This window comes from Rhinatrema bivittatum, chromosome 3 (assembly GCF_901001135.1).
Source record: "Rhinatrema bivittatum chromosome 3, aRhiBiv1.1, whole genome shotgun sequence".
NCBI classification, from domain to species: Eukaryota; Metazoa; Chordata; class Amphibia; order Gymnophiona; family Rhinatrematidae; genus Rhinatrema; species Rhinatrema bivittatum.
Genome location: NC_042617.1, coordinates 435937767 through 435963979, shown reverse-complemented (window position 1 = coordinate 435963979; position 26213 = coordinate 435937767). Strand labels below are relative to the sequence as shown.

The following is a 26213-nucleotide window of genomic DNA, read 5'->3' as shown; positions in this document are numbered from 1 at the left end:
CTTAGCACACGAGTTTACTTGTGGTTGAGTGCGCGTTTTGTGCGTGCAATAATAGCATCTGATGCCACAAGGAGCTTAGCGCATCTAAAATGAATGTCCTAACAAACGTGTACGGGATAGCGCCCATCGCGTTTAAATTCTTCGTAAGCGAAGACATTAGCTATTATCGCCCGACGCAGGAAAGTGGGCTGGGTGCCCAACGCACATTTTGTTTATGCCAGAAAATTAATTCCAGCTCTGGAGGTGGAGTAAATGTTTACTCGCAGTCAAGGGCTCATGAGAAACAAAAAAAAAAAAATGTGGTCCTCTGTTTCAGTAAATGTGCCCCCTTGTAGGGTAGGGTTGTTTAAAGAGATCAGTATAAGATTTAACTAAAGTATATAGGGATTAGTGGCATGGAGCATAAGTAGCTAAAGGCCAACTTAAAAAATCGTGGGTGATTCCTTTCCTTTCGGTAAACGGGCATTGCAAATGTCTGTACTTCCATATAAGTGATGCACTTTCGTTAGGAACCTTTTGTACGCTGCTTCTATTTCTTTCTCATTTTGAATATTGCATCGGGCGCACGTCGGCTGTGGATGCAGCGGCGGATTCCCGATGAACACCGGCCTGGGGATTTGCCGCCCAGGAAATACCACGTGGTCTGCCGAGCGCGGCTCTGTCACGGCCGCGCTCGGCAGACCACGTGACTAGCGTGACCGGCCCACCAGGGGATGCCCTGGTGGGCCGGTCACCCGTGTTGGGAGAACGGGTGCTCAATAGGAGTGTCTGTTTTTTGCGCAGATCTTACTGTTTTGGCCTGTCTGTGCTTTGGGCAGTAGTGAAAGGGCTCTGGCAACCACATGCAGCAGCCAAGGTAACTAACTGAGCCAGCTGCCTTCATCACAGCAAATTCTCCCGCATTTATGTAGAGAGAGAGCTGGTCTATTGGGATGAGCTCGTGTGTGTGTGTGTGTGGGTCTGTCCTTTTAGAATTTGGAAGAAACTGGTGGGGCTTTCGGTGTTTCCATAGCTCTTCTTTTGGCTATATGAGTCCTTTCTGTGTTTGCATTGCCCCATGAAGGTTGGTGAGCCACACATTTTGTTAATGCAGGTGTGCTTTGGGCCTGTAAAGGTTGGGAAGCACTGTGCTAGTGTAACAAAGCTGAGAATGCATGATGCTTTTTCAAGGCAGGGACCAAGCTAAAAGCCATATATAGGGGGATTAATGTGATACTTCTGAGAGGCCTATGGTCCCAAGCCCTGAGTGTGGGAGATTCAGAGGCCATGTGTTTCCATTATGCAGAGCTAGGACGGCATCACTCTGCTCCAGTTTTGCCTTCGCCCTTCCAAGCATACCTACCTTCTCCTTACTCTTTCGATTCTGATTCAAGGAACTCTATTGCCGTGACAATTTACACATGCTTTGCAATATAATATAAAAGGGTAGCGAAGAGAAATAGATAATTCTAGGACTCTGGTAGTGATCACTAATGTCTCTTGTCAGATTGATAACATTTCTGGCCCGGTGGCAGGTACCACATATTTGACTGCTACAGCTTTTTTTTTTTTTTTCTCCTGTTTCCCCTGTATCAAAGTTTTCTTTTGTTTGTTTTTCTGTCCCTGCTCATTCTTTTGTTTGATTTTCTCAGATTTGGGAAATGCACATCCCAGAACTCATTTGTATTTGGCACGAGCAGGAAGGAAATACAGTTCTGTTTTTCTCTGGTGTGGCGCTGCATGAGTTTGTCTTGGAGTTTCCAGTTCCATTTTCGGCTGCATATTTTCTCATTTTGTGGTCAGTTGTTCTGCATTTGGTTGAGGGTCTGTCTGGTATTCTGCATGTGTGGCTCAGGTGAGCTATGTGTAGGGGATCAGTAGGAATCCAGCTTGTGCAGACTGGAAAATGTAGCTTCTTCTGATCTCTAACTCCGGCCATACGTGCTGGTTCAGCGTTTCTGTGGAGTAATTCTCTCGGTGTATTCATTGGTAGAGACTGGCCAGAACCTAAAACTGCTTAGGTTTACACAGAGCCTCCAAACTAATAGTCATTCATCAAAATGCGTTATGGCGTTAATGCACACAATAATTGTACTATCGCATGGCGCAAATGCACATTTTTGGAAGGATTAATGAAAATGAGGGGCAGTATTGCACCATGCAATAGTATAACGTATGCTATCGCACGGTTTTAACACCGGAAATAACCACACCTTTTTTCCTGGTTTAAGCTGTGCGATATGCCCGAAACGGCTTAACTCAATTCGCAATAAATTTTGTAAATTGCATTTCAGCCATTTCTGGGCTTGGGAGGGAGAGGAGTAGAGTAGAGAGAGAGCGAGGGCCAGCTAATACCGTAGCTCGAGGTGAGGTGTTGGTGGTGGTTTAGGGGCCAGTTTTACATGCAGAGTGAGACGTACGAACTGCCCAGTACACCTCTGTGAAGATTTGACCTCATTTGGAATGAGAAGTCTCACAAAGATGATATTTCTACAATGTTCTCTCCCCTAAACCACCACCTCACCTTGAGCTATTAGCTGGCCCTCCTATAGAGAGATAAATGGTTGACTACTATGCGGGCCTTATAAATAGACTCGCTCTTGCCACATCGCGAGCTGAGAAATAGAAATCGTGCGGGGCGTGAAACTTTACTAACCTTTTGCGATACTACCTATGCAAAGCGCAGTGTTACCATGTGATAATTCTAAAAATTAGCCTAAACATGCCTCTTTCTCTTACCGCAGGTGTTTTATCATGCGATGCTAAAGCATTTTGATGAATCTAGGGGTTAGCTGGTAAAGCACAATCCATGGTGCATGTTCTTGGTTTTTAGATAACTTTGATGGTTTCCTTTGCTATGATCACATAGCGCCCTCTGGTGGCTACAAGGGCAGAATGCAGTCTTGGTGATGCCCAGGGCAGCTCTCTTATTTTTATATATTTACTCCTGGAGGAGTTCTGCACAAAAAAACTTAAAATCCTGCATAATTTATATTGGTCAAAATAACACAATATACATGAGTCTTTAAGAAATTAATTTAAAATGTAATACAGAAAATAAAGATGCAAAGTTTTAAATATTTTGAGCAGAATTTCTCTAGATGTTCACTGTAAGAGTGTCTCTTCCACCCTCTCCCTACTCCCCTGGCCAGTCTCTGTTCACTTTTCCCTCTTGGGCCCCAACTCCTCCTTCTGCCACTATCTCTCCCCTCCCCCTCTCGGCTCAATCCCTTCCACTCTTATCTCCACTCCCAGTTTGACCCCCCTCTCTTAATAATGCCCCTCACACAGGCTCACTTTGTTCCTCTCTCTCTCTCACACAGGCTCCCCATTATACAGGTTCCCTACACTCTCTCTCTCTCTCCCCCTCATACAGACTCTCTTTCACACAACCTCATCTTCATAAGACTCCCTCTCTCTCTCTCGCACACACACAGCCTCATTCTCATGACTCCCCATCTCTCTCGCTTGCACACGCTCCCTCTTTTTCTCTCTCTCTTGCGCACTCACACCCCTCCCATCATAGAGGCTCCCTCTCTTTCTCTCTTGCGCACTCACACCCCTCCCATCATAGAGGCTCCCTCTCTTTCTCTCTCTCGCATGCATGCATGCATACATACCTACCCCCCTCGTACAGTTCCCTCTCTCTTGCGCGTGCACCCTCACACACAATCCCTTTTTTTTTTTTTACACATACCAGCCCCCAGTCTCTCACACACATATACACACTCCATCTCAGTTGGCTCCCTCTCTCTGGCACCCACACCCAGCCCCCTCACAAATACTCTCTCACCCTTCAGGCTCGCAGTCTTAAACACACTCACACTTACTCACTATCTTTGTTGCGAGTGGAAGCCGGGACCGCCTCCTTCATTGTGAGCAGGCCGGCCTCTGCTCGCGGCATGCCTGGGCCTGCTTCATTTTCACCATGACTGGGATGGCCTCTGCTCGCGGCCTGCTCATGGCATGCTGGGCCCCGCCAAATTTTGCACAACTGCACGGGCGGACAATGCTGCAGGAATTCTTTGCTCCGCAGTAGCGGAAAATTCCCACAGAACTATTTATTTAAAAAATGTATTTCCTGCCTCCATTTTAACAGCTTTGAGATGCTGACTTCATACAAAAGAATTGTTCGACAGCCATTTCCACCAACCTTTATGAGGTTAAATTCCGGCCCTGCAGAAGCATATCGTTGCGGAATACACCGGCCATGTTGGGCTGAGGTCATAGGGTTTACAAATGTCTAATGATGGTTTGATATTTGGAATCACTGACTTAGTCATTATGAACATTTAGTGATTGCACACTTTTTAATTTGTATTCAGCCAGTGGATGAATTAGTTGACCGGGTAGCATCCATTATTTGAAATCACACTGACTGGCTTGCTGACACCTTTACTCTGAGTAGCTTGGTGATGTTAAATTTATATTAGTATCTCAGTTTTGTGTTGAGTTTTTCTTGCCTATCAAACATACTAGGTGATTTATAAACATAAGTCATAAAATTTACATAAAAATCAAAACAGAGCAATGACGACTGAATGGCAATCAGAAAGCCTAACCTGCATGTGACAAGGCCAAGTAAAATATTTACCCCAAAAGGTTAAAATAAAAATAGAAAATAATAAAATAGAGACATGACCTAGCTTACTATAACTCATTCACCCTTCAAAGTGTGAGAAATAGAAGGGCCTTGAGCTTTTTCCTAAAATACTTCAGACACGGTTCTGTTTTTAAATTGACTGGCAAAGCATTCCACAGGACTGCCCTGGTCACCGAAAAGTTCTAGCCCTTGTTTCACAGAGACGTAAGGTACACCCAGAAGGGATCTCGTAAGAACATGCCATACTGGGTCAGACCAAGGGTCCATCAAGCCCAGCATCCTGTCTCCAACAGTGGCCAATCCAGGCCTCAAGTACTTGGCAGTTACCCAAAAACTAAGTCTATCCCATGCAAATTACAATAAACGCAGTGGCACATAAAACTTGAAAGCAGAGTCAAAACCGGCCAGGGCCATTATCCTTTAATGCCTTATGCATTAAGGTTAAAATCTTGAATCTTGCGGGGTTCACCCTTTAGGATTCTATGGGCATTACTTAGTAAAATACACGGGACTGGTTTTAACTGTTGGATCTAGACGAATCATTTTGTAGGGCAGGCTAGATAAATTATTGCTGATAGCGTGAATCAGTCATGACAAACATGTCACAAGTTACATAATAACGAGAATCCTGAAAGTCATAGGCATGTTTCTGAAGACAAAACTGGTTTTTGAATAATATATTTGCATTTAGTGAACTTCTTAATATTTCCTTATTTATATATCTGAACATTTTCTTCTGCTTGACACTTCAACTTGAATCCAGGACGTAGCTGTGGTGCCAAGCTGAGGTTTCTTTCAGCTTTCCGCAGCACTTGCTTTCATTTTGTAGCCCTAAAACAGCAGAAGTTAAGGAAAATGAAACAAAAACACTCTAGCACTAACGCACAGCATGGACATATTTAAAACACTTGCACTATTAACTGTAAAGTGTTAAAAGTTTACAACAAGCTATCGGGCCGATACAGAAAGAAGTGCGGGAGAGCCGGCGAGCGCCCGCTCTCCCGACGCACGCACAGGCCAGTGTCCTGGGCGCGCGATTCAGTATCTGCCCGCGGTAAAAGGAGGTGCTAGGGACACTAGCACATCCCTAGCGCCTCCTTTTTGACAGAAGTGGCGGCTGTCAGCGGGTTTGACAGCCGACGCTCAATTTTACCGGCATCTGTTCTCGAACTTGCTGACAGCCACGGGTTCGGAAAACGGACACCGGCAAAATTGAGCGTCCGTCTTCCAACCTGCGGGCCGTGGGCAGATTTTTAATTTTTTAAAAATGTTTTCTGCTTTTCTGTACACTTTCCTGGTGCAGGCAGAAATTAACGCCTGCCTTTGGCAGGCGTTAATTTCTGAAAGTAAAATGTGCGGCTTAGCTGCACATTTTGCTTTCTGTTTCGTGCCGGAATGACTAATAGGCCCATCAACATGCATTTGCATGTTGCGGTCGCTATTAGTTTTTTTTTTTTTTGCGGGGGGGGGTTGGCTGCACTTTTTCGACGCACTATTACCCCTTACTGTATAAGGGGTAAAAATAGCGCGTCGAAAACGCGCGGCCAAACCCGGGCTAACAGTGCACTCTGCCGGAGCACACTTTACTGTATCGACCCGTATGTTAGGAAAATGAGAGACTGCAACTTAAATATCCAGCTTGGACGTGTGAAGTGGTTTTACAAGCTTAGCTCCTTGAGATACCAATTTGCCGGTTCTTTTAGCCTTCAGCGTCTTCTTGCTTCTTTTTTTTTTTGTTTTCCTTGTCCTAAAATCTGGTTCCAGTAGTTTATTAGAAAAGGAAACAGCTTCACTGTTAACGTCTTTTCTTTTTACTTGTCTGTAGGATTACGTGAAAGCCATGAGACTTTTTGTGGGAGACCCAGTTTGGACACCGTACAATCGGCCAGCTGACCATTTTGATGCCCGCCAGCAGTATGTGCATGGATTAGCACTGACAGCGTAATGACTCTGCTGCTCAAGTGTCATCAGAATTTAAGAAAATGGAAACCTGTACAAAAAAGAAAAAAGCAGTGCCACTTGCCAGATTCCTAAATGACACCTCAATATTTAGTATAGTGTAACTTCTTGCACTGATGTAATATATGCATAATCGATTTTCCAGATTAAAAAGTCCATGTAGTAGGGTACTCGCCCTGCTTCAGGATTATTACCAAAGGACCGAATTTTAAAAGTGTTGCTTGCCCTAAAAAGCCCATATGTGAGTATCTGGGCCGTGCACGAGCAACGCATATTTTAAAAGCCAGAAAATTATGCACATATGTGTGCGAGTTTAAAAAAAAAAAAACAAAAACGGGGGGTGGAGTTTGGGGCAGGATGGAGCCAACAGTTGTATGCGTAACTCTGTATTTTAAAACTGGAGGTCGCAGAGCGTGGCAGCTCGTTAGCCGTGTTTATTTACTTTTCCTCCTGAGGAGGAGGAGCGAGTCTGCAGACATCGTATTTTAGGGCTTACCGACAGGGTAAGGTTTCCAGGGCAGCTAGGGGGCATGCAGCCTGAAGAACCAGATGGGCCTGGATGACCTTGAGATAGATTGGGAAAACTGGGACTGGCCCTTGCACGAGCATATTTTAAAATCCGCTTACCTGTACGCGTTAAAGCTGATAATTTCTTAAGGCAGATCAGCGAAGTACGTTTCCTCGATTAGCGGCTTAAAATTGGGAGCACACATACACGCGCTAGGCGTATTTTAAATCTTATGTGCATAATGTGCGCATGATTTAAAATTCCAGGTATATTTGCCTGCGCGCTTGTTTTAAAATTAACCTGAATCTCTTTTTATAACATGCAGAAAGGGATGCTTCTAATTTTGCTTTGTCTTGTGTAAGGAGGTGCCCTGTACATTAGTTAGGGTGAACAGTCATCAGAGTGGAAAAAAACAAGACGGCCCAGTCTTTTGCCTTACACATGCCACCCTCCCCGCACTCCCATGCAGCCACCTTGCATCCCTAGCTCACCTTATACCCTGCGCATTTGAAATGACATTAGTCATGTGCACCAGACCCAGCAACCCGTCTCAGCTCCTTCTGTGCTGGCATATTGCAAGCACGGTGGTAACTGGGCCTATGAGTAAGGATTTAAAAGTGGATCCATGGATTAGTTTGTATTTCATCCACATCATCACATATGCGGGGGAGGGGGATTCCCATGCAGTACACCTAAACTTTGGCCCTTTCTTTTTTTTTTTAATTTTAATTTTTATTGCATTTCTTAGTGTATTACAAACAGTAATTCTGATACAGAGGTAAGGAAAAAAGAAACTGAGAAAAATTCACTTATAATACAAAAATATCCTCAAACTGTATCAGTAACTAGGATAATATAAGAATAATATTAGTGAACTTTGACAAGTTTGTAAACAATTGGAGCAAAATTAAAGAAAAATATTACACACTTGTACCTCCTTGTACTCCCTCATATTTTTCATTTATCCCACTTTTTCATACAACCCTTAGGAGTGAGTATCAAGAAATGCACGTAATTGGTCTGGGAAATTAAAGATATATGAATTTCCTTGATATTTTATATAGCACTTGCATGGATATCGTAAGGAGAATTGTGCTCCCTTCTCTTGTACTTCCTTCCGAAGTGCTATAAAATTTTTTCTCCTTATCTGTGTTGTGCGAATAACGTCAGGGAATATTCTTACTGGAGCACCATAGAAGTTTTGTTTTTGTTGTCCGAAATGAAGTTTTAACACCTCGTCTCTCTCTGCTTGAGATTGAAACTGCACCAAAAGGGTTGCTCTATTTTCAATATTTGATTCGTATGATTTTTCCAGAAATTCTGTCAGGTTAAAACTTTCCCTAGATTTAACATTGTCATTTTCCTTACTCTGTTGTTGTAGTAAGTAATAGGATTTAGTTAGTTTAGGAATTGAGTTTTCAGAATACTTTAAAATGTTTTTTAAATAACTATTAAACAAGTCTACTGGTGTCGCCAGATGGACTATAGGAAAGTTTAGTATTCTTAAATTCAGTTTCCTATTCTGATTCTCTATCATTTCTAATTTCCCTTCATGTTCTTGAACTGACTTTATTAGGTTGACCTGAATTTTCTTTATTTCTCCCAGTTTCTCATCTAAAACAGTAGTATTTTTTTCTAAACATTCTATGTTACTTTGCATACAAACATTCTTATTCAGAACTTCCTGCACATTCAGAGTCAAATTATTTATCGATTTTTGCATTTTCATAATCATCAGACCCAACTCTTCTAGAGTAAGTTTCTTAGGAGTTATCTCCATTATTTCTGACATTTCTTTCTTTGATACTGTTTCTCCAAGTTGTTGCAAACACTCAGTTCCTCGTCCTGGATCCAAGCTTCCCTTGCCCTCCCAGGACTTTTGATTTTCATTGTCCTTAGAGCCCTTTGTTGGAAATCCAACTTCTCTAGGAGATTCAGGTATAGCTTCCGCTGATGATATAGCTTTTTCAGGTTCCTTGGCTGGAGGAACCGGTCTCTGCGGGGCACCGGGGGTTAGAGATATTTCACTGGCCAAAGTTATATTCTCCTGCTCCTGGCTCATATTACTAGCGGCCCCACCCGGTGTTCTCTCTGAGGGAGTTTGGAAACAGTCAGGAATGGTAGACTGGTATAATTTCACAGGGGTAGAGGTCATGGATAATTCTCTTATTTTTGCCTTCCTTTTAGAATGAGGCATGGCAAAACTCCCAGAGTAATTCAGTTATAATTAATAGCCTCTTCACCAAGAAATAATAAACAAGTCTGTTCCCAAATCAAACAAGGAGGAAAAACGGTTTTACTTAACTTGCCGCCGTGCACTAAGACCGCATCTTCTCATTCAGAAATTTCATCCATTGCCGCCCAATGCCGTCCGATCCGGACGAAGCCGGACAAAGCCGTGCGCGCCCCTTCACCGCGCGCGGCTTAACCGTCGCGCCAGCGGCGTCGCGCCGGGGTAGACAGGTTTTAATAGTCTACCCGGCTCCTCCTTCTCGGACGTCACCGACACAGCTGATCCGGAAACCGGCAAGGTATGGCGTTTCGGGCCCCTCAGGCAAGCTGGACCCAAAGAAAGATGCGGCAACGTCCGCCGGGGTAGACAGGTTTTAATAGTCTACCCGGCTCCTCCTTCTCGGACGTCACCGACACAAGCTGATCCGGAAACCGGCAAGGTATGGCGTTTCGGGCCCCTCAGGCAAGCTGGACCCAAAGAAAGATGCGGCAACGTCCGCCGGGGTAGACAGGTTTTAATAGTCTACCCGGCTCCTCCTTCTCGGACGTCACCGACACAGCTGATCCGGAAACCGGCAAGGTATGGCGTTTCGGGCCCCTCAGGCAAGCTGGACCCAAAGAAAGATGCGGCCACTTTGGCCCTTTCTAATGGCCCCAGGTTGAGAGGAGCTGCCATGAATTTGCCTGGGGCTGTGCCTTGCTGCAGGGCTGTACAGAAAGGGAACTGAAGTGGGAGATAAGGGAAGTGCTAAGAAAATGTAAGACTAAAAATAATGCAAAATAATAGAATTTATTTGGTTTTTAAAGTTTTTATAAGGATATGCTTTTTTTTTTTTTCTTTTGCACCTAAAAATTTTGGTTGGTGCCTGTTTTTTTTTTTCCTAAATATTTTTCTACTCCACGTTTCATACTGATCTGTAGTTGTAGAGGGTCAGTATGTTGGATTATGTGAAGCCTACCGATTGCAGAGAGAGTGTGCAGTTCAGCTGCTTTAACACTCACCTGGGGAACCTCTTTGTGAAAAGCTGCATTTAATGTGTAATTTATCACAGAAATTTTAGACATTTAGGTTTTAATAAATCTACTTCCTCTCTAATCCACAACTTACTGTGATTATATTGAAAGCTTGAACCCCTGTTTCTAATAAAATATTTTAATTCTGCATTTTTTTGTGCTGGCTTATAATAATTAGTACTTTATTGGATGTAGCCAATCGATTCTCAGCCATTTCATACACATGTTTGCTCATTCGTCAAAGCTACTGCTTGACTTCCTCCCTGCTCATGCACCTTGCTGCATTGGGAATGAGGATGTGTTCTCTGCTACAATGGTGGCATCCAAACACCAAAAGGTTTGTAGGAAATGTTGGGTAAATTCTCAGTTTTGAGAGGCTTTTCATAATGCCATTTCTAATTCACAAGTTTATTTCGTAAACTACAATTGATGATCTTTTTGAGTCACACTGATCACTGAGTGAAAATGTATTTACTGCTGCTGCTTCTTTGGAAATCTTTCTGCATCTTGAAATTCTATTTCAGCAATTCGTGGTGTCCCGTATTCAGATAAATCTGAATGGATGTTAAATGCCAGTGTTTAAAAAAAAAAGAACTACATCAGCAGGGTTGGTGCAGCGCTTGGGGCTTTTGTGTAAATGAGATTTGCATGGCTTGCAAATCCTGCACCTGCTTTTAGGCTGCAGAATAGAGTGCTTCCCTATCTTCTTCCACCTTATCGTTTCTGGAATATAGACCCCCTTAGCATTGAGATTTACAGCTGGAGAAGGATTGCCCCACCTGCTCATGTCACCATGCAGTACGGGCTTAGGGAAGCACACGTCCTTATTTAAACTTTTCTTGGCAAACTGCTACTACTCACAGGTGGCTCAGTTCTACTGAACACTACAGTGATAAACATCCTTTTAGACCATGTGCATAGCAGGTTTAAGCAGCAGCATGTAAGAGAGAGGAAATACATGAATTGAATTCTCTGGAACACTGTTCAAGTTTAGATTTCTGCACAGGCCCTATTAAGCCTGGGTGCAGGGTGATAACATTTTGGGAACAATTAAGTTACAGATATCTGTCCACTTGAGGGAAGCAGTGTTTCAAGCATGGGGGTTCTTTCTGGTACCATCCCACCCACTGCCATAAGCTGTGATAGGTTGTCATGTTCAGGCCATGTCTGATCCAACCTAGGAAGTGGTGGGGTGGAAACACTGTCACTGACAAGCGCCTACAGGTGGAAAAAATTGAAATCTGTGCCTGTGTATTACATGTAGTTTGTGTGTAATGTTTGCTTAAGGTTAGTGAGTAGGGCATGGTCCAGTTTGGGGTGCAGACTATAGGCAAGGGTTGTGCTTGGAAGTGAGAAGGTAGTAGGGGGGAATTATGTGGAGGCTGAAGGGAGAGGCAGTAAAGGAGCTGTGTGGGGTTGGATAGAAGGAGGAAGGTTATAGGAGTTCAGTGAGAGAACCAGTAGCATGGGATCTTCTTAGTGTTTGGGTAATTGCCAGGTTCTTGTGGCCTGGTTTTGGCCTCTGTTGGAAACAGGATGCTGGGCTTGATGGACCCTTGGTCTGACCCAGCATGACAATTTCTTATGTTCTTATACAAAATGAAGCGAAAGGTAGCAGTAGCGGCTGGGGTTCCACAGCTGCACTCTGTATAGATATTGTGATTCCATGTTGTGTTTTTAGTGCCTCGCAATGCTGGGATGGGCTTAATGGTGGCTATAGGCCAATGTTTCTCCTTTCTGGTCCCGCACCCTCCAAAAGATGACAGTTGAGAAGAAATACCTGTCCGGCTCTGGCCTAGGAAGGTTGGAAAACCAGTTGGAAAACCACCCACGGTGGCTGCAGCAATTGGCAGGAAGAAGCACTGGTATAGCGTGCATGGTAGGAGGAGTCCGTGCAACTTTGAAAGAAGAGGAGTTGTGAGAGACAAAACTGGAGGTCAAAGGGGGTGGAAAATAGTTGAATATGTTAAAGGAAGGCAAGGGGGGGGCTCCTTTACCTTCCCCCAGCTTGCTTCCATTCCTAATGTAGAAAAGACAGGGACAAAATGGTAGCAGGCAGGCACCGCTGCGCACACTAGAGGTGGGAAAGAAAGAGTAAGTATGTGGGAGAGGGAAGCGAGGGTAAAGAAATGAGTTGTAGCTGTTGCGCTCTCCTCTTTTTGGATTTACCACAGCAGCGAGGAGTTGGGTGTGAGAAGGCATTCCTAGGGGTAAACCGCTGCAGCGTGGAGCTAAATATCTCCCAAGCCCTCTGCAATAGTGACTGGGTGGAATGTGAAGAAAGGTGAAACAGCTGGGGAAAGTGTTTTTACTGTAAACTGCTTTGAACTTTGCTTATAGCAGGATATCAATTTTTTAAATAAGTGATCACACGCAGTAGGGTTGAACATGTTTAATAACAAAGAAGCATCTTACTGTTCTGTTTATGAAAAACAGCACAAAGTGCTGTAACGTGTTCTACACAGACATGGAATGCAAAAGTAGCAGGTTGGGATAATTTTTTTTTTTTTTTTTTTACAAAGTGCTGTAGAATTTCTGATGGAAGGTAGGGATGGGGTCATTACTAAAGCCAGATAACACATCCCCACCTCTCGCCAACAGAGGCGTTACAAACTGCAGTGGTGGTGGGATTACTTTTAGAGCCACCTAATGTTATATTATTGCAATAAAGCTGAAGTGCTTGGTGGTGCTTCCTCACTTGTTTCTTTGCAGCCAGGTTCTGATCTTCTGCACTGATTTGGTTGGGTGTGAGGCACCAAAAAACAAAATTATCTGCATTGACACAAAAACAGTAGCTGTAATGGGACTATTTTTTTTGTTGCTGCTGTTGAGGGTATACAGGTATAATTTGCATATGACAGTGCTCAAATGATGCCCATGTTGTTACTTCTGACTCAGTGCCCAATGTCAGATCGAATAAGGCCAATGTTAAAAAAAAAAAAAAAAAAAGGATAATTTAGCTAGAGACGTTTTCCTGGATATTCAGCGGAATGCAGGGCCAATGTTAAAAATAAATAAATAATAATTTAGCCAAAGAAGTTACCCTGGCTCTTCAGCAGGGTACTGAATATTCCCAATTAGAGTGATCAGGTTACCTTAACTCAGATAATCTGTGGCTATTTTTGAATAGTGCCTGTTAGGTCTAAGGTTATCTGGCCTCATTAAGTAGTGCTACTGTTAAAAAAACAAACTGCTCCCTGCTCCCAAGCAGAAACTCATGGTCCTGAGTGGACCAAGATTATTCCCCTTTCCCAAAACCCCTCTGCCAGATTTTAAAAGTCTGAAGTTGAAGCAGGCTGTCTGCTGCCCACTCCCCAGCTTACCCTTTATGTTCCCAAATTAACTCTCCAGTGCTCCCCTCAACCCTAACCCTCCTGTTACCTTGCAAATCAAAATGGTCAGCCTGGATCATGGTACACAGCTACCACAACCCAGGCCTGGGTACTTCCAGCTGGAGTTAGTCAGATAAGTTATTCAGCTAACAACCCCAACACGTAACACTCTGTATTCGGCTACATTTTAGCCAAATAAGTACTGGAGCATAGCCAAAATTCCCCATTTAGCAAGATAACTTGTGAGTTAGCTGGCTAAATGGATTTAAATATTGGCCTCAATGTATTTTTCAACGAGGCCTATGTGAACTATTTCAAAGCAAGGACTAATTTTAAATTTGTGTTGACCTTGCCTGCTAAATTATGCAACGGCTGTTGCTTGAATTTACTACTGGCTTATAAAACAAAAATATTAGAGTGCATGAAATTAAAACCGTGCTGGAAAATAAAGCAGACTTGTAACAGGTGTTCTCCTAGGAGAGCAGAATGTTAGTCCTCACACATGGGTGACATCATCGGATGGAGCCCAGCACAGAAGCCCAGCCCAGCACAGAGCCCAGCACAGATATCAAAGTTTCTGGAACTTTGACTAGGTACACTGAGCATAGCCAGCATACCCTAATATATGCATCCACGCGGAGTCCCTCTTTAGTCTCGTAACATAGAATTACGATAAAAATAAACCATAGAAGAAACCCAACTTCGTGGGGTAGTGGTGGGTTTCGTGAGGACTAACATCCTGCTGTCCTAGGAGAACACCTATTACAGGTAAGCAACTCTGCTTTCTCAAAGGACAAGCAGAATTGTATTCCTCACAAGTGGGTGAATCCTTAGCTATAGGCTGCTCCCTAACACAAAAGGGGACCAACGGGTACAATAACTACAGTGCTATTGGTAATAAGAGGGGGAGACAGCCTGAACCCAAACAATGGGCCTTAGGTAGGAAGAGTTGGGTTCTACCCTTCAAACAGGTGCACTGCATCTAGTGCTCTCCTCTAATCCAACTGATTCCAAACAAATTGATTAGATTCGTCTGACAAGACTACCTCTGGTAAAACCATGCTGCCTCGGATCTTGCAATCCATTGAATTCCAGAAACTGCACTATCCTCTGTTTTAGCAGCGATTCCATTAATTTGCTCACCACAGAGGACAGACTAACTGGCCTGTAATTCCCAGCTTCCTCTTCACTTCCACTTTTATGAATAGGAACCATATCTGCCTGTCTCTGGTCTTCTGGAACAACTCCTGACTTTAAAGATGCATTGAAAAGGTCAGCCAGCGAAGCTGCCAGAACTTCTTTAAGTCCCTTAATTACCACAAATGTATCCCATCCGGTCCCATCGCTTTATCGACTTTAAGTTTGTTGTGCAGACCAGGTGTAAAATCTTTATTTCCCAAAATAGGTAAGAAATGAGTAACCTGTCTAGGGAATTGCAGTTTTCGACAAGCCCAACGCCAGGCCTCTAGGGTTGGTTGGATCAGTAAACTATGGCAGAGATATTATGGAAGTAATTGGGATGTTTTATGCAAGATGTATGAAAGTCGTAATGGTTTAATCTGGAGATGCTCTATGGCCAGGGGAGTATAATAGGTAGCACCCATAATCCAATCAGCTGCATGGCGCAATTGACAGGCCACATTTTAGGTTTTTAAATTAGCTAAACCCCAACCCCTGTATTTCTTGGGATAGTGATGCTTAAACAGGGTTACGCGAGATTTTTTACCTTTCCAAAGAAACTGTCGCATTTGAGCATCCATTTCCTGGAGCTCTCATTTTGATCAAAATACAGGGAGTAGCTGCATCGCATACAGCCATTGGGGAAGAACCATCATTTGGTAAAGTGCTATCCATCCCGCCAAAGTAAGTGGTAAGTCTCGCTAAAGTTGAAGTTGAAGCATTGGTTTTACGCAAGATGGCCCTATGATTTAGGGACTGTGTCAAGGCCGGAATATGGGGTATTAGAACTCCAAGATATTTTATAGAGTGTGTGGCCTGTGGTATTGGGAGATCAGCTGGGATCCATGTGTGAGACTCAGGCATGGTTAGCAATACTTCAGATTTCCCCAAGTTTAATTTCAGTCCCGCTATCTGCCCATAATTAAGAGACTTCCTGCATTAAGGCTTCCCAGGAAGATTGTGGGTACTAAGATGCACAAGGAGGTCATCGGCAAATGCCACTAATTTGTAGGGTGTCACTGGTGAATTCCTTTGATGCGATTTTTACTCCGAATGTGATTTAACAAAGGTTCTAAGGTAAGGACAAATATCAGTGGGGACAACAGGCAACCCTGACGGGTCCCCCAGTATATTTCAAATGGTGTTGATAGGGTCCCATTGACCAGCACCGAAGCTGTAGGATTGTGGTATAAGGCTTACAATGTTTGGCAAACATAAGAACATAAGAAACTGCCATGCTGGGTCAGACCAAGGGTCCATCAAGCCCAGCATCCTGTTTCCAACAGAGGTCAAAACCAGGCCACAAGAACCTGGCAATTACCCAAACACTAAGAAGATCCCATGCTACTGATGTAATTAATAGCAGTGGCGATTCCCTAAGTAAAATTGATTAATAGCCATTAATGGTCTTCTCCTCCAAGAACTTATCCAAACCTTTTTTGAACCCAGCTACACTAACTGCACTAACCACATCCTCTGGCAACAAATTCCAGAGCTTTATTGTGCGTTGAGTGAAAAAGAATTTTCTCTGATTAGTCTTAAATGTGCTACTTGCTAACTTCATGGAATGTCCCCTAGTCCTTCTATTATTCGAAAATGAAAATAACTGAGTCACATCTACTCGTTCAAGACCTCTCATGATCTTAAAGACCTCTATCATATCCCCCCTCAGCTGTCTCTTCTCCAAGCTGAACAGCCCTAACCTCTTCAGCCTTTCCTCATAGGGAAGCTGTTCCATCCCCTTTATCATTTTGGTTGCCCTTCTCTGTACCTTCTCCATCGCAACTATATCTTTTTTGAGATGCGGCGACCAGAATTGTACACAGTATTCAAGGTGTGGTCTCACCATGGAGCGATATAGAGGCATTATGACATTTTCCGTTCTATTAACCATTCCCTTCCTAATAATTCCTAACATTCTATTTGCTTTTTTGACTGCTGCAGCACACTGAGCTGATGATTTTGGATGGCAAAAATAACCAATAAAACATATCTGAAGCAGGATACCCGTGAGTGAGTCGGTTGAACCTTTAGATGACTAAGGGGTTAAAGGGGCTCTTAAGGAAGACAAGACCATTGAGAAAGGCTAAATGAATTCTTAGCTTCTGTGTTTACTAATGAGAATGTTGGGGAGATACCGGTTCTGGAGATAGTTTTCAAGGGTGATGATTCAGATGAACTGAACCAAATCAATGTGAATCTGAAGATGTAGTAGGCGAGATTGACAAACTAAAGAATATCAAATCACCTGACCAGATGGCATACACCCCAAGGGTCTGAAGGAACTAAAAAATGAAATTTCAGATGATTTAGTTAAAACTTATAACCTATCATTAAAATCATCCATTGTAGCCCCAATATTTAAAAAGGGCTCCAGGGGGGATCCGGGAAACTATAGACTGATGAGCCTGACTTCAGTGATGGGAAAAATCGTGGAAACTATTCTAAAGATCAAAATCACAAAGCATATAGAAAGACATTGTTTAATGGCCCACAGTCAGCATGGATTTCTCACAGGAAGTCTTACCTCACAAATCTGCTTCATTCTTTTAAGGGATTAATAAGCTTGTGTATAAAGATGAACTAGTAGATGTAGTATATTTAGATTTTTAAAAGGTGTTTGACAAAGTTCCTCTTGTGAGGTTTCTAAGAAAACTAAAAAGTCATGAGATAGGAGATGATGTTATTTCATGGATTACAAACTGGTTAAAAACATTAAACAGAGAGTAGGATAAAATGGTCAATTTTCTCAGTGGAAAATAGTAAACAGTGGAGTGCCTCAGGGATCTGTACTTGGACCAATGCTTTTCAATATATTTATAAATGAGCTGGAAAGGAATACGATGAATGAGGTAAGAAAATTTGCAGATGATAAACTATTCAGAGTAGTTAAATCACCCTCACTAGCGGATTGTGATAAATTGCAGGAGGATCTTGTGAGATTGGGCATCTAAATGGCAGATGAAAATTAATGTGGGCAAATGCAAGTTGATGCATATAGGGTAAAAATAACCCATGCTATAGTTACACGATGTTAGGTTCCATATTAGGCGCTACCACCCAGGAAAAAGAACTTAGCGTCATAGTAGATAATACATTGAAATTGTCGGCTCAGTGTGCTCGGCATGTTAGGAATTATTAGGAAGGGAATGGTGAATAAAATGAAAAATATCTTAATGCCTCTGTATCGCTCCATGGTGAAACCGCACCTTGACTACTGTGTACAATTCTGGTTGCCATATCTCAAAAAAGATATAGTTGCACTGGAGAAGGTACAGAGAAGGGCGACCAAAATAATAAAGGGGATGGAATGGCTCCCCTATGAGGAAAGGCTAAAGAGGTTAGGGCTGTTCAGCTTGGAGAATAGATGGCTGAGGGGGTTTTTCATAGAGGTCTATAAAATCATAAGAGGTATAGAACAGATAAATGTGAATCAATTACTTACTCTTTCAGATAATAAAATGACTAGGGGGTACTCCATGAAGTTAGCAAGTAGCACATTTAAAACAAATTGGAAAAAATTATTTTTCACTCACTGCACAATTAAGCTCTGGAACTTGTTGCCAGAGGATGTGGTTAGGGCAGTTAATATAGCTGAGATTAAAAACAGTTTGGATAATTCTTGGAGGAGAAGTCCATTAACTGCTATTAATCAAGTTGACTTAAGGAATAGCCATTGCTATTACTGGCATTAGTAGCATGGGATCTCTTTAATGCTTGGGTACTTGCCAGGTACTTGAAACCTGGATTGGCCATTGCTGGAAACAGGACGTTGGGCTTGATGAACCCTTGGTCTGACCCAGATGGGCAACTTCTTATGTTCTTATGAGTCTCTCATGAAGGCCTTTTTCAAACACCTTCTGAAAATCCTCTATATCAACAGATTCACCCTTGTCAATATGTTTGTAAACCCCTTGAAAAAAATGTAATAGATTTATAAGGCAAGATTTCCCTTCGCTAAATCCATATTGGATCTGCCTCATTAGTCTATGTCTGTCTAGATAATCAATAATTTTGTTCTTCAGAATAGATTTCACCATTTTGCCCTGCACAGATTTCAGGCTCACCAGTCTGTAATTTCCTGCATCACTTCTGGAGCCCTTTTTAAAAATGGGCATTATGTTGGCCAATCCTCAGGTACCACAGATGATTTGAATGAAAAGTTAGAGATTCCTAGTAATAAGTCTGCAATTTTATTTTTGAGTTCTTCCAGAACTCTACGGTGTATACCATTCAGTCCCGGTGATTTGTTACACTTTAGTTTGTCTATTTGCTCTGTTTATATCTTACTTGTTTCATATTTTTTGATTCAGTTCCTCTCAATCTTTACCCTCAAAAGAATTTTTCCAGTATAGCTTTCTCCCCAAATACCCTCCTCAGTAAAAATAAAAACAAAGAATTTATTTAGTTTATCTGCTATGGCTTTGTTTTCCCCGAGTGCCCCTTTTACCCCTTGATCATGTAGTGGTCCAACTGATTCCTTCACAGGCTACTTGCTTTGAATATACTTGAAAGTTTTTATTTAGTGTTTTACCTCTCTGGCAAACGTCTTTTAAAATTCTTGTTTGGCTTGCCTTATTAATGTTTTACATCTATTTTACCAGTAGTTGTGCTCTTCCCTATTTTTTTTTTTATTTTGATCCACCCTTCCAGTTTTTGAAGAATGTTTTTTTGGCTTTAATAGTCTTTTCCACCTACCATTAAACCATGCTGGCAGTCATTTGGTCTTCTTTCTACCATTTTTAATGCATGCAATACATGTAGTCTAGGCCTCCAAGATGGTGTTTTTAAACAGCGTTCATGCTGCTTGCAGACCTTACAACAGTTCCTTTTAGTTTTTTCTACTTTCCTCATTTTATCATAGTCTCCCTTTTCACAGTTAAATGCTACTGCGGTGGTTTTCCTTAATGTCCTCCCTTCAGTGATTATATTAGATTTGTTATGTTATGATCACTATTGCCAAGCAGCGACACCACTGTTACTTCTCACAGTAGATCCTGCGTTACAGTAAGGATTTCAACTTTCTACCTAAAACCCAAATTTGGCTTCCAGAAACTCCTTCCCACACCTTCCTATGTTGTTGGTGCCCACATGTACCATAACAGCCAACTCCTACCCAGCAGTGTCTAAAGTCTTATCTAGGTGGCACATAAGGTCCACCACCCTCATACCAGCCAGGCAAGTTACCAAGTGATCCTCATGCTCTATCCAGCTATGCTTCTAATGATTGAATTGCTGATTACACTGGCTGTCCTAATCCTTCCCTCCTGGGCACATGCCTTTGAAGACACATCCTAGGTATGAGAGGATAGTACATCATCTGGAGTGTAGGTCCTATCTATAGAATCATTCCCTATCATATCAGATTGATGCGCTCCTTCCAGGTGACTGGAAGTGGGGCCTCTCTACTGTGCTCCTGAAGGCCTCTCTGTTTGCCTCAGCTCTTCCAGGGGTGCCACTCTAGCCTTTAGAGATCAGACTCGTTCGAGTCAGGACCTCTTTGCGCCGGGCGCACACATACAATCTCTCATCAATTGGTAGATAATTTAGTGGATAGCCCGAAACTCCCTGCTGTACTGCCTGCATCTTAATATTATTGAGTTGTTAGTTATTTAAGATTGCTACAGAGTAGGCATGATTAATCTATTGTAAAGTCCCTTAAATTTATTTGGTGTATTTTATGTCAGTTGTCAATGACCAGCAAGAGGGCAGCAGCTAATCTATTTATAAGGGTAGGTTACACCCTTGTTTCATCTAAATCCTTAATTGATTTATTGAAAATTTCCCTCTTGTCCTTTTAATTAGGATAATGGTCTATAAATCAGAGAATGTATTTTGAAGGGGGGTAGCTAGTTTATAAATTCTAAAGGCCAAAATAATAAGCTAACAGACGTGATGTCAGTGTGGAGACACTGAAAAGACAGTCAGCAATTTGCCTCCAAATGGGCAAATCCAAAGGGGTTCGGCTTTTGAAATGTCCCATCTAACTGTACTATAAGAGCTGGGGAGGTTTATTATGAAATCTTTGGGTAGGAATGTTAGTTTACTAATGGGTTTAGTGTATTTTCCATCTTCTGTGAAGGATGATGTTGGGTGGGCTGGGAGAATTTATATTGTAGATCAGGGGTGGCCAACTCTGGTCCTCAAAAGGCACATCAGACCAGGTTGTCAGGATATCCGCAATGAATATACATAGGATAGATTTGCATACAATCATGCATATTCATTGTGGGTATCCTGAAAGCCAGGCCTGTTTGTGGCTCTCAGGGACTGGAGATGGCCACCTCTGCTGTAGATGTTTTGATATTGCTGTAAAAAAATGGAAATTATTCCCAGTGAGTTGGAATGGGGCTTAACATATATTAGGGAATGTTTTTATTGTACTTTACCTTATATTTCTACTTGGTTGGAGATTGCTCTGGGTTCATATTTTTGTAAGGTAGGTGGTACATAAGTGGTAATGAATTTCATGTTCCCAATGTGTGCTCTGCTTACAAACGTTTATCATCGCTGACACACAATTCCACCTGGCAAATGTTGACCTGATTACGCCCATTCAGGGCTAAGGGTTCCCACCCAAGCCAGAAAGTAAATATGGGATCCAATGTGTGTCTGTATGCAGTGACCTCTGTTCCTGGGCGGATCAGTCTTCCTAGAGAGGGAAAAAGGAGGTCCAACTTATCTGTGGGATGAGCTCATCTTTTTTCTTTTGCTTAAATTACAAAGCGGAGCAGCACCAGCACAAACTGTCAATGGACACAGCCGCCGAACCACAGAACACACCTCCACAGTAATGAGTCTTCAAATGACTGCAATTTGAGGAACTGTTTTAATGTACATATCCAGCTAAATATACAGTTTTTTTTTTAAATATTCTTTCATAGAGAAAAGACAGCAAACAGATTATTTCTATACCAGTTTCAGACACTGAGTGTTAAAACTGTCACCTTCTTTGACAGCAACTGCCTCCAGCAGAGTCTGCTTCTTCTGCATACTGCGGGAGGACTCCAGTTCGTACATGGTGGTCAGGTTGAAAAGAACGCTCTCGTGCAGGTAGTGCTCAGGGTCCTGCTGAACTAGTCCCTCTAACTGTCGGAGGGAATCCTTCAGTTTGCCCAAGTAAAGCAGACAAACAGCAGCATTGTTATTGGCCTAAGGGAACAAAAAACCCCAACACGGCTCGAAGTCAAAGCTTCTCTAAACAGAATGCCAAAGTACAAGATTTCATTCTCTGATTTACAAAAGAGCTAATAAGAGCTAATAAGTACTGAAATGTTGGAAGTACTATGAAGTAATTAAAAATTCACTGCCCACAAAGGAGTATCCCATTTTTTTGTTTAATAAACCTTCTTTTAGAAGCCTTCCGATCTGGCTTTGAGCGTTATCAGTCTCCTGCTCTCCCGGGCATCGTCTCCATGCAGGCCATGTTTCCCCACAGCACATCTGGTGGTTAATAAAACCGCTCTTTAAGAGGAATGAAGGCAGACTAAGAAATAATGCCTTGTGATTTGACCCAGACTAGATTTTCCCAGACACAGCACATTGCCACAGTTTGCTGTGTATAACCAAAAGGTTAGTTCTGGATTTAAAGAACTTACAGCAGAGACTGTTCAGATAATACAAGAAAGCAAAGTTTAAAATTAAAGACTACATGCATTATAGGAAAATACTGGTAAAGTTTAATCCCCTCACTTTGGAGACAAGAAATTTCTAATCAAACAGATGCCGAAAAGTACTAGGAAGTTTTCTTTATATAATTCAGTGTAGGACACAGCATTTAAGATCCTCGTTTTGGAGGTGAGTTTTGCTAGAGTATTTGTTTGTCCATACGCATGCATAGTGGAAATCAGAAATCACTAAATGAATGTGGCTGAAATCTGCAACGGGGAATTGGAAGGAAAAGTCATTGGGAATTGTAATTTTGGTTTGAATTAGTGTAAATTACAACTGCCTTACAAGTTTTATTGTAATGTAATTCTCCACTTTAGGGGTTAACACTGATATCACAAAAAATTGTAAACTCAAAGACAGGGGTCTGATACTTCTGTTCAAAAATCAACCTAATAAATGAAGGTTGACCGACGTGCCGCAAATGCGCAGTAGAGAGCAACTCTACTGCGCATGTGTGGGCGAGCACGTTGGTCACAGCAGAGCGTCAGCTGCTTGAAAACATGGCGGCTGCAGCATCAGCGAGGAGCTGTAGCGGCGGCGGCATCGGCAAGATGCAGTGGCGGCGGCGAGGAGCTGTAGCGGCGGCATCGGCGAGGGGCATCGGCGGCGGCGGCATCGGCGAGGGGCAGTAGAGGCGGCGGCATCAGCGAGGAGCTGTGGCGGCGGCATCGGCAAGGTGCAGTGGTGGCGGCGATGAGCTGTAGCGGCGGCGGCATCGGCAAGGGGCGGCGGCATCGGCGAGGGGCGGCGGCATCGGCGAGGGGCAGTAGAGGAGGCAGCATCAGCGAGGGGCAGTAAGAGGTGGCGGCGAGCAGTAGCAGCGGCGGCGAGAAGCAGCGAACCCGGTGGTGAGGGAGGAGAGAGTGAGGGGGAGGGGAGAGTGAGAGTGAGGGGAGGGGTGAGAGGGGGAGGGGTGAGAGGGTGAGTGAGGGGAGGGGTGAGTGAGGGGAGGGGTGAGAGGGGAGGGAGGGTGAGTGAGGGGAGGGGTGAGAGGGGGAGGGAGGGTGAGTGAGGGGGTGGGAGGGTGAGAGTGAGTGGGGGGGTGGGAGGGAGGAGGGTGAGAGTGAGTGGGGGGGGTGGGAGGGAGGAGAGGGTGAGAGGGAGGGGTGGGAGGGTCAGAGTAGCCCATTGTTACGGGCTGTGAGCGTCAGCTGGATATCAACATGGCGGCGACGAGGAGCGGCGGCCAGTAGCGTCCGCGAGGAGCAGCGAACTCTGTGGGGAGGGAGGAGAGAGTGGGGGAGGGAGGTGAATAGTGGGAGAGAGGAGAGTGGTGGGAGAGAGGGGAGGTGGGGAGGAGTGAGGGGAGAGGGAGAATGAGAGGGGAGAATGAGGGGGAGGTGAGAGACAGAGAAAAAAGGGAGTGGAGGAGGGCTGAGGGAGAGGGGATGGGATTGAGAGAGGGTGGGGAGGGAGGTGAGAGTGAGGGGAGGGAGGCAGTGGGAGACAGAGGGTGAGTAAGACTGAGTGGATGGAAGGGGGTGAGTGAACGAGGGGAAGGGGGGAGTGAGGGAGAAAAAGTGTAGAAGGGTGCTGTGTTCAAAAATGGACTGAAAAAAAAATTTAATGTTGCCCGTTTTAACGGGCTTAACGGCTTGTATTCTTATAAACCAAACAAAATTTGTGAAGTAGAAAAGTGGTAGTTTCATATTTTGACCATGTCATATCATCCTGGCAGGTTATTAAATGGTCAAAATATAAAACTACCACTTTTCTACTTCACAAATTTTGTTTGGTTTATAAGAATATTTTTGAACAGAAGTATCAGACCCCTGTCTTTGAGTTTATAGGGGGGGGGGGTTAGAGTTTACAATGTTTTTGTTACAATTTTATTGGCAATCCCCCATGCTGACTTTCACTTGGGCCGAGGAAAGAAACCGCATCTTTGTGCAATGCTTGTAGCATGCACTTTCCAACTTGTTTGCATTAATCTTTCATTCCTAGGAAATATTACCACTGAAAGGTATTTTAGAATGCCTCATACTCATGATTCTTACTGGTGGAAATGGCTAACTACAACTGCTGTGCTGTTCCTTATTAGTATCTAATAACATAGCACAAACATCTGTAAAAGTCCACTCAGGCAAGACTTACCATATATACTCATGGATAAGTCAAGAAATCTATGCCAGAAAATAAGCCCCAAAAAGCTGGATCGACTTACACACGCGTAGTATACGGTAATTGTGCAGTTTTTGTTTTTTTTAGGTTAAAATTTTGTTTAAAAAAAAACCAAAAACCCCCAAACTAATCCCAACCCTTCAAACTTCATTAAATAAAAAGGCCCCACCCTCCCGACACCCCCCCCAAGACTCACCCAAAGTCCCTGGTGGTCTAGCGGGGGACCTGGGTGTGATCTCCTACTCCCTGGCCGTAGGCTGCCAGTAATCAAAATGGTGCCGGCGGCCCTTTGCGCTTACCATATGACAGGGGCCAGCCAATGGCACCGGTAGCTCCTGTCACATGGTAAGTGAAAAGGGCCGCCGGCACCATTTTATTTACTGGCAGCCAATGGCCTGGGAGCAGATTACTCCTGGTCCTCCCGCTGGACCACCAGGGACTTTCGGTGAGTCTTGGGGGAGGTTGGGGGGCTTTATATTTAATGAAGTTTGAAGGGTTGGGCAGGTTTGAGGGTTTTTTAAAAATTGAAATTTTGATGAAAAAAAAAATTCTGATCGCTCCTGCCCCCCCCCCCCCCCCCCCCCAGCTGCACCACCAGGGACAGGAGGGGCAGCCATGGGGGAGGGAGGGAAGGATTCAAACAGGGAGGGAAGCTATGGGGGAGGAAGGCAAGGATTCATACAGCAGGGATATTTCCTTTTGAGAAACTTTATTCTTTTAAAAAAATAAATAAAAGTGATTTCTTATGTTATTGGTTTGTTTCTTAGTGTGATTTCACCATTTCATAAGCCCCCTAGGTTTTACCCTCGATTTATCCACGAGTGACAGATAAATCTTGATTTTGAGACCCAAAAATTACGATCGACTTTTACATGAGTATATACGGTAAATAAAAGGAGCATGGCAATAACACAAGGTGCATTTAATTCTGAAACTGCCTCCTCCCACAAACATTTTTAAATAAAATCTATTAAGATAGAAAAGGTAGGCAATCTAGGAAAGAAAAAGGAACCAAAATACCAAGAAATGGCCAAGCTGAAATTTGCGTAAAGCCAGCTAATACTTTGATGCTATGGGGACAAACAGCAGCCTTTTGTTAAGCCCATCCAAGGTAAAACAGGAATCTTACCACAGCATTAGTTGGGTCCAGGGTTAGAATTTCTGTGAAGAACTTGTGAGCCTCTGAAAAGTTATTCTGTCCAAGAGAGAGAAATGCTCTGGAAAACAAACAATATATAAAACCCCTATTATATAAAATAATGATATATAAAAAATGTTTAAGTCCAGTGAGCAGCCCAGTAGCAGTTAAGGCTTTGCCCTGCTATGATTTGAATTCAGTCCTCAGTACAGCTTCCTGCTCCCATAGCAGTCCAGATTTGAAAAGCTGCAGACGGAGTGTTCACACTTCACAGGAGCGGAAGACAAACATTGCTCTTCAGGACCAGCAAAGAGCAGTATCCATTTCTCTCACATCTTGCGAAGCAGAGCTGGGTGATTTAATTGCAACACTAGATTGTGAGCAGAAATATCTTACCGCTTCAGTTAGTACTGGATAAGCAGGGTTTTCTAATCATGATGTAGAATTGCAAGTCAATGATCTGACAAAATTGCAAGA

General features: G+C 43.2%; 2 protein-coding genes across 4 annotated transcripts in view; one reads left to right on the top strand and one right to left on the bottom strand.

Annotated features, from left to right (window-relative positions):
* The window catches only part of ADI1 (acireductone dioxygenase 1), a 31167-nt gene extending 23185 nt beyond the window's left edge, over nt 1-7982 (top strand). For both annotated transcript variants that reach the window (XM_029595795.1, XM_029595794.1), the window contains exon 4: nt 6408-7982. In XM_029595795.1, the coding sequence (XP_029451655.1) occupies nt 6408-6527 (120 nt within the window). In that variant the 3' untranslated portion in view covers nt 6528-7982. The remainder of the gene's footprint in view (nt 1-6407) is intronic.
* Nucleotides 7983-21612: 13630 nt separating this feature from the next.
* The window catches only part of TRAPPC12 (trafficking protein particle complex 12), a 350210-nt gene continuing 345609 nt past the window's right edge, over nt 21613-26213 (bottom strand). For both annotated transcript variants that reach the window (XM_029595791.1, XM_029595790.1), the window contains 2 exons: nt 25728-25815; nt 21613-21958 (listed from right to left, as the gene is read on the bottom strand). In XM_029595791.1, the coding sequence (XP_029451651.1) occupies nt 21716-21958; nt 25728-25815 (331 nt within the window). In that variant the 3' untranslated portion in view covers nt 21613-21715. The remainder of the gene's footprint in view (nt 21959-25727; nt 25816-26213) is intronic.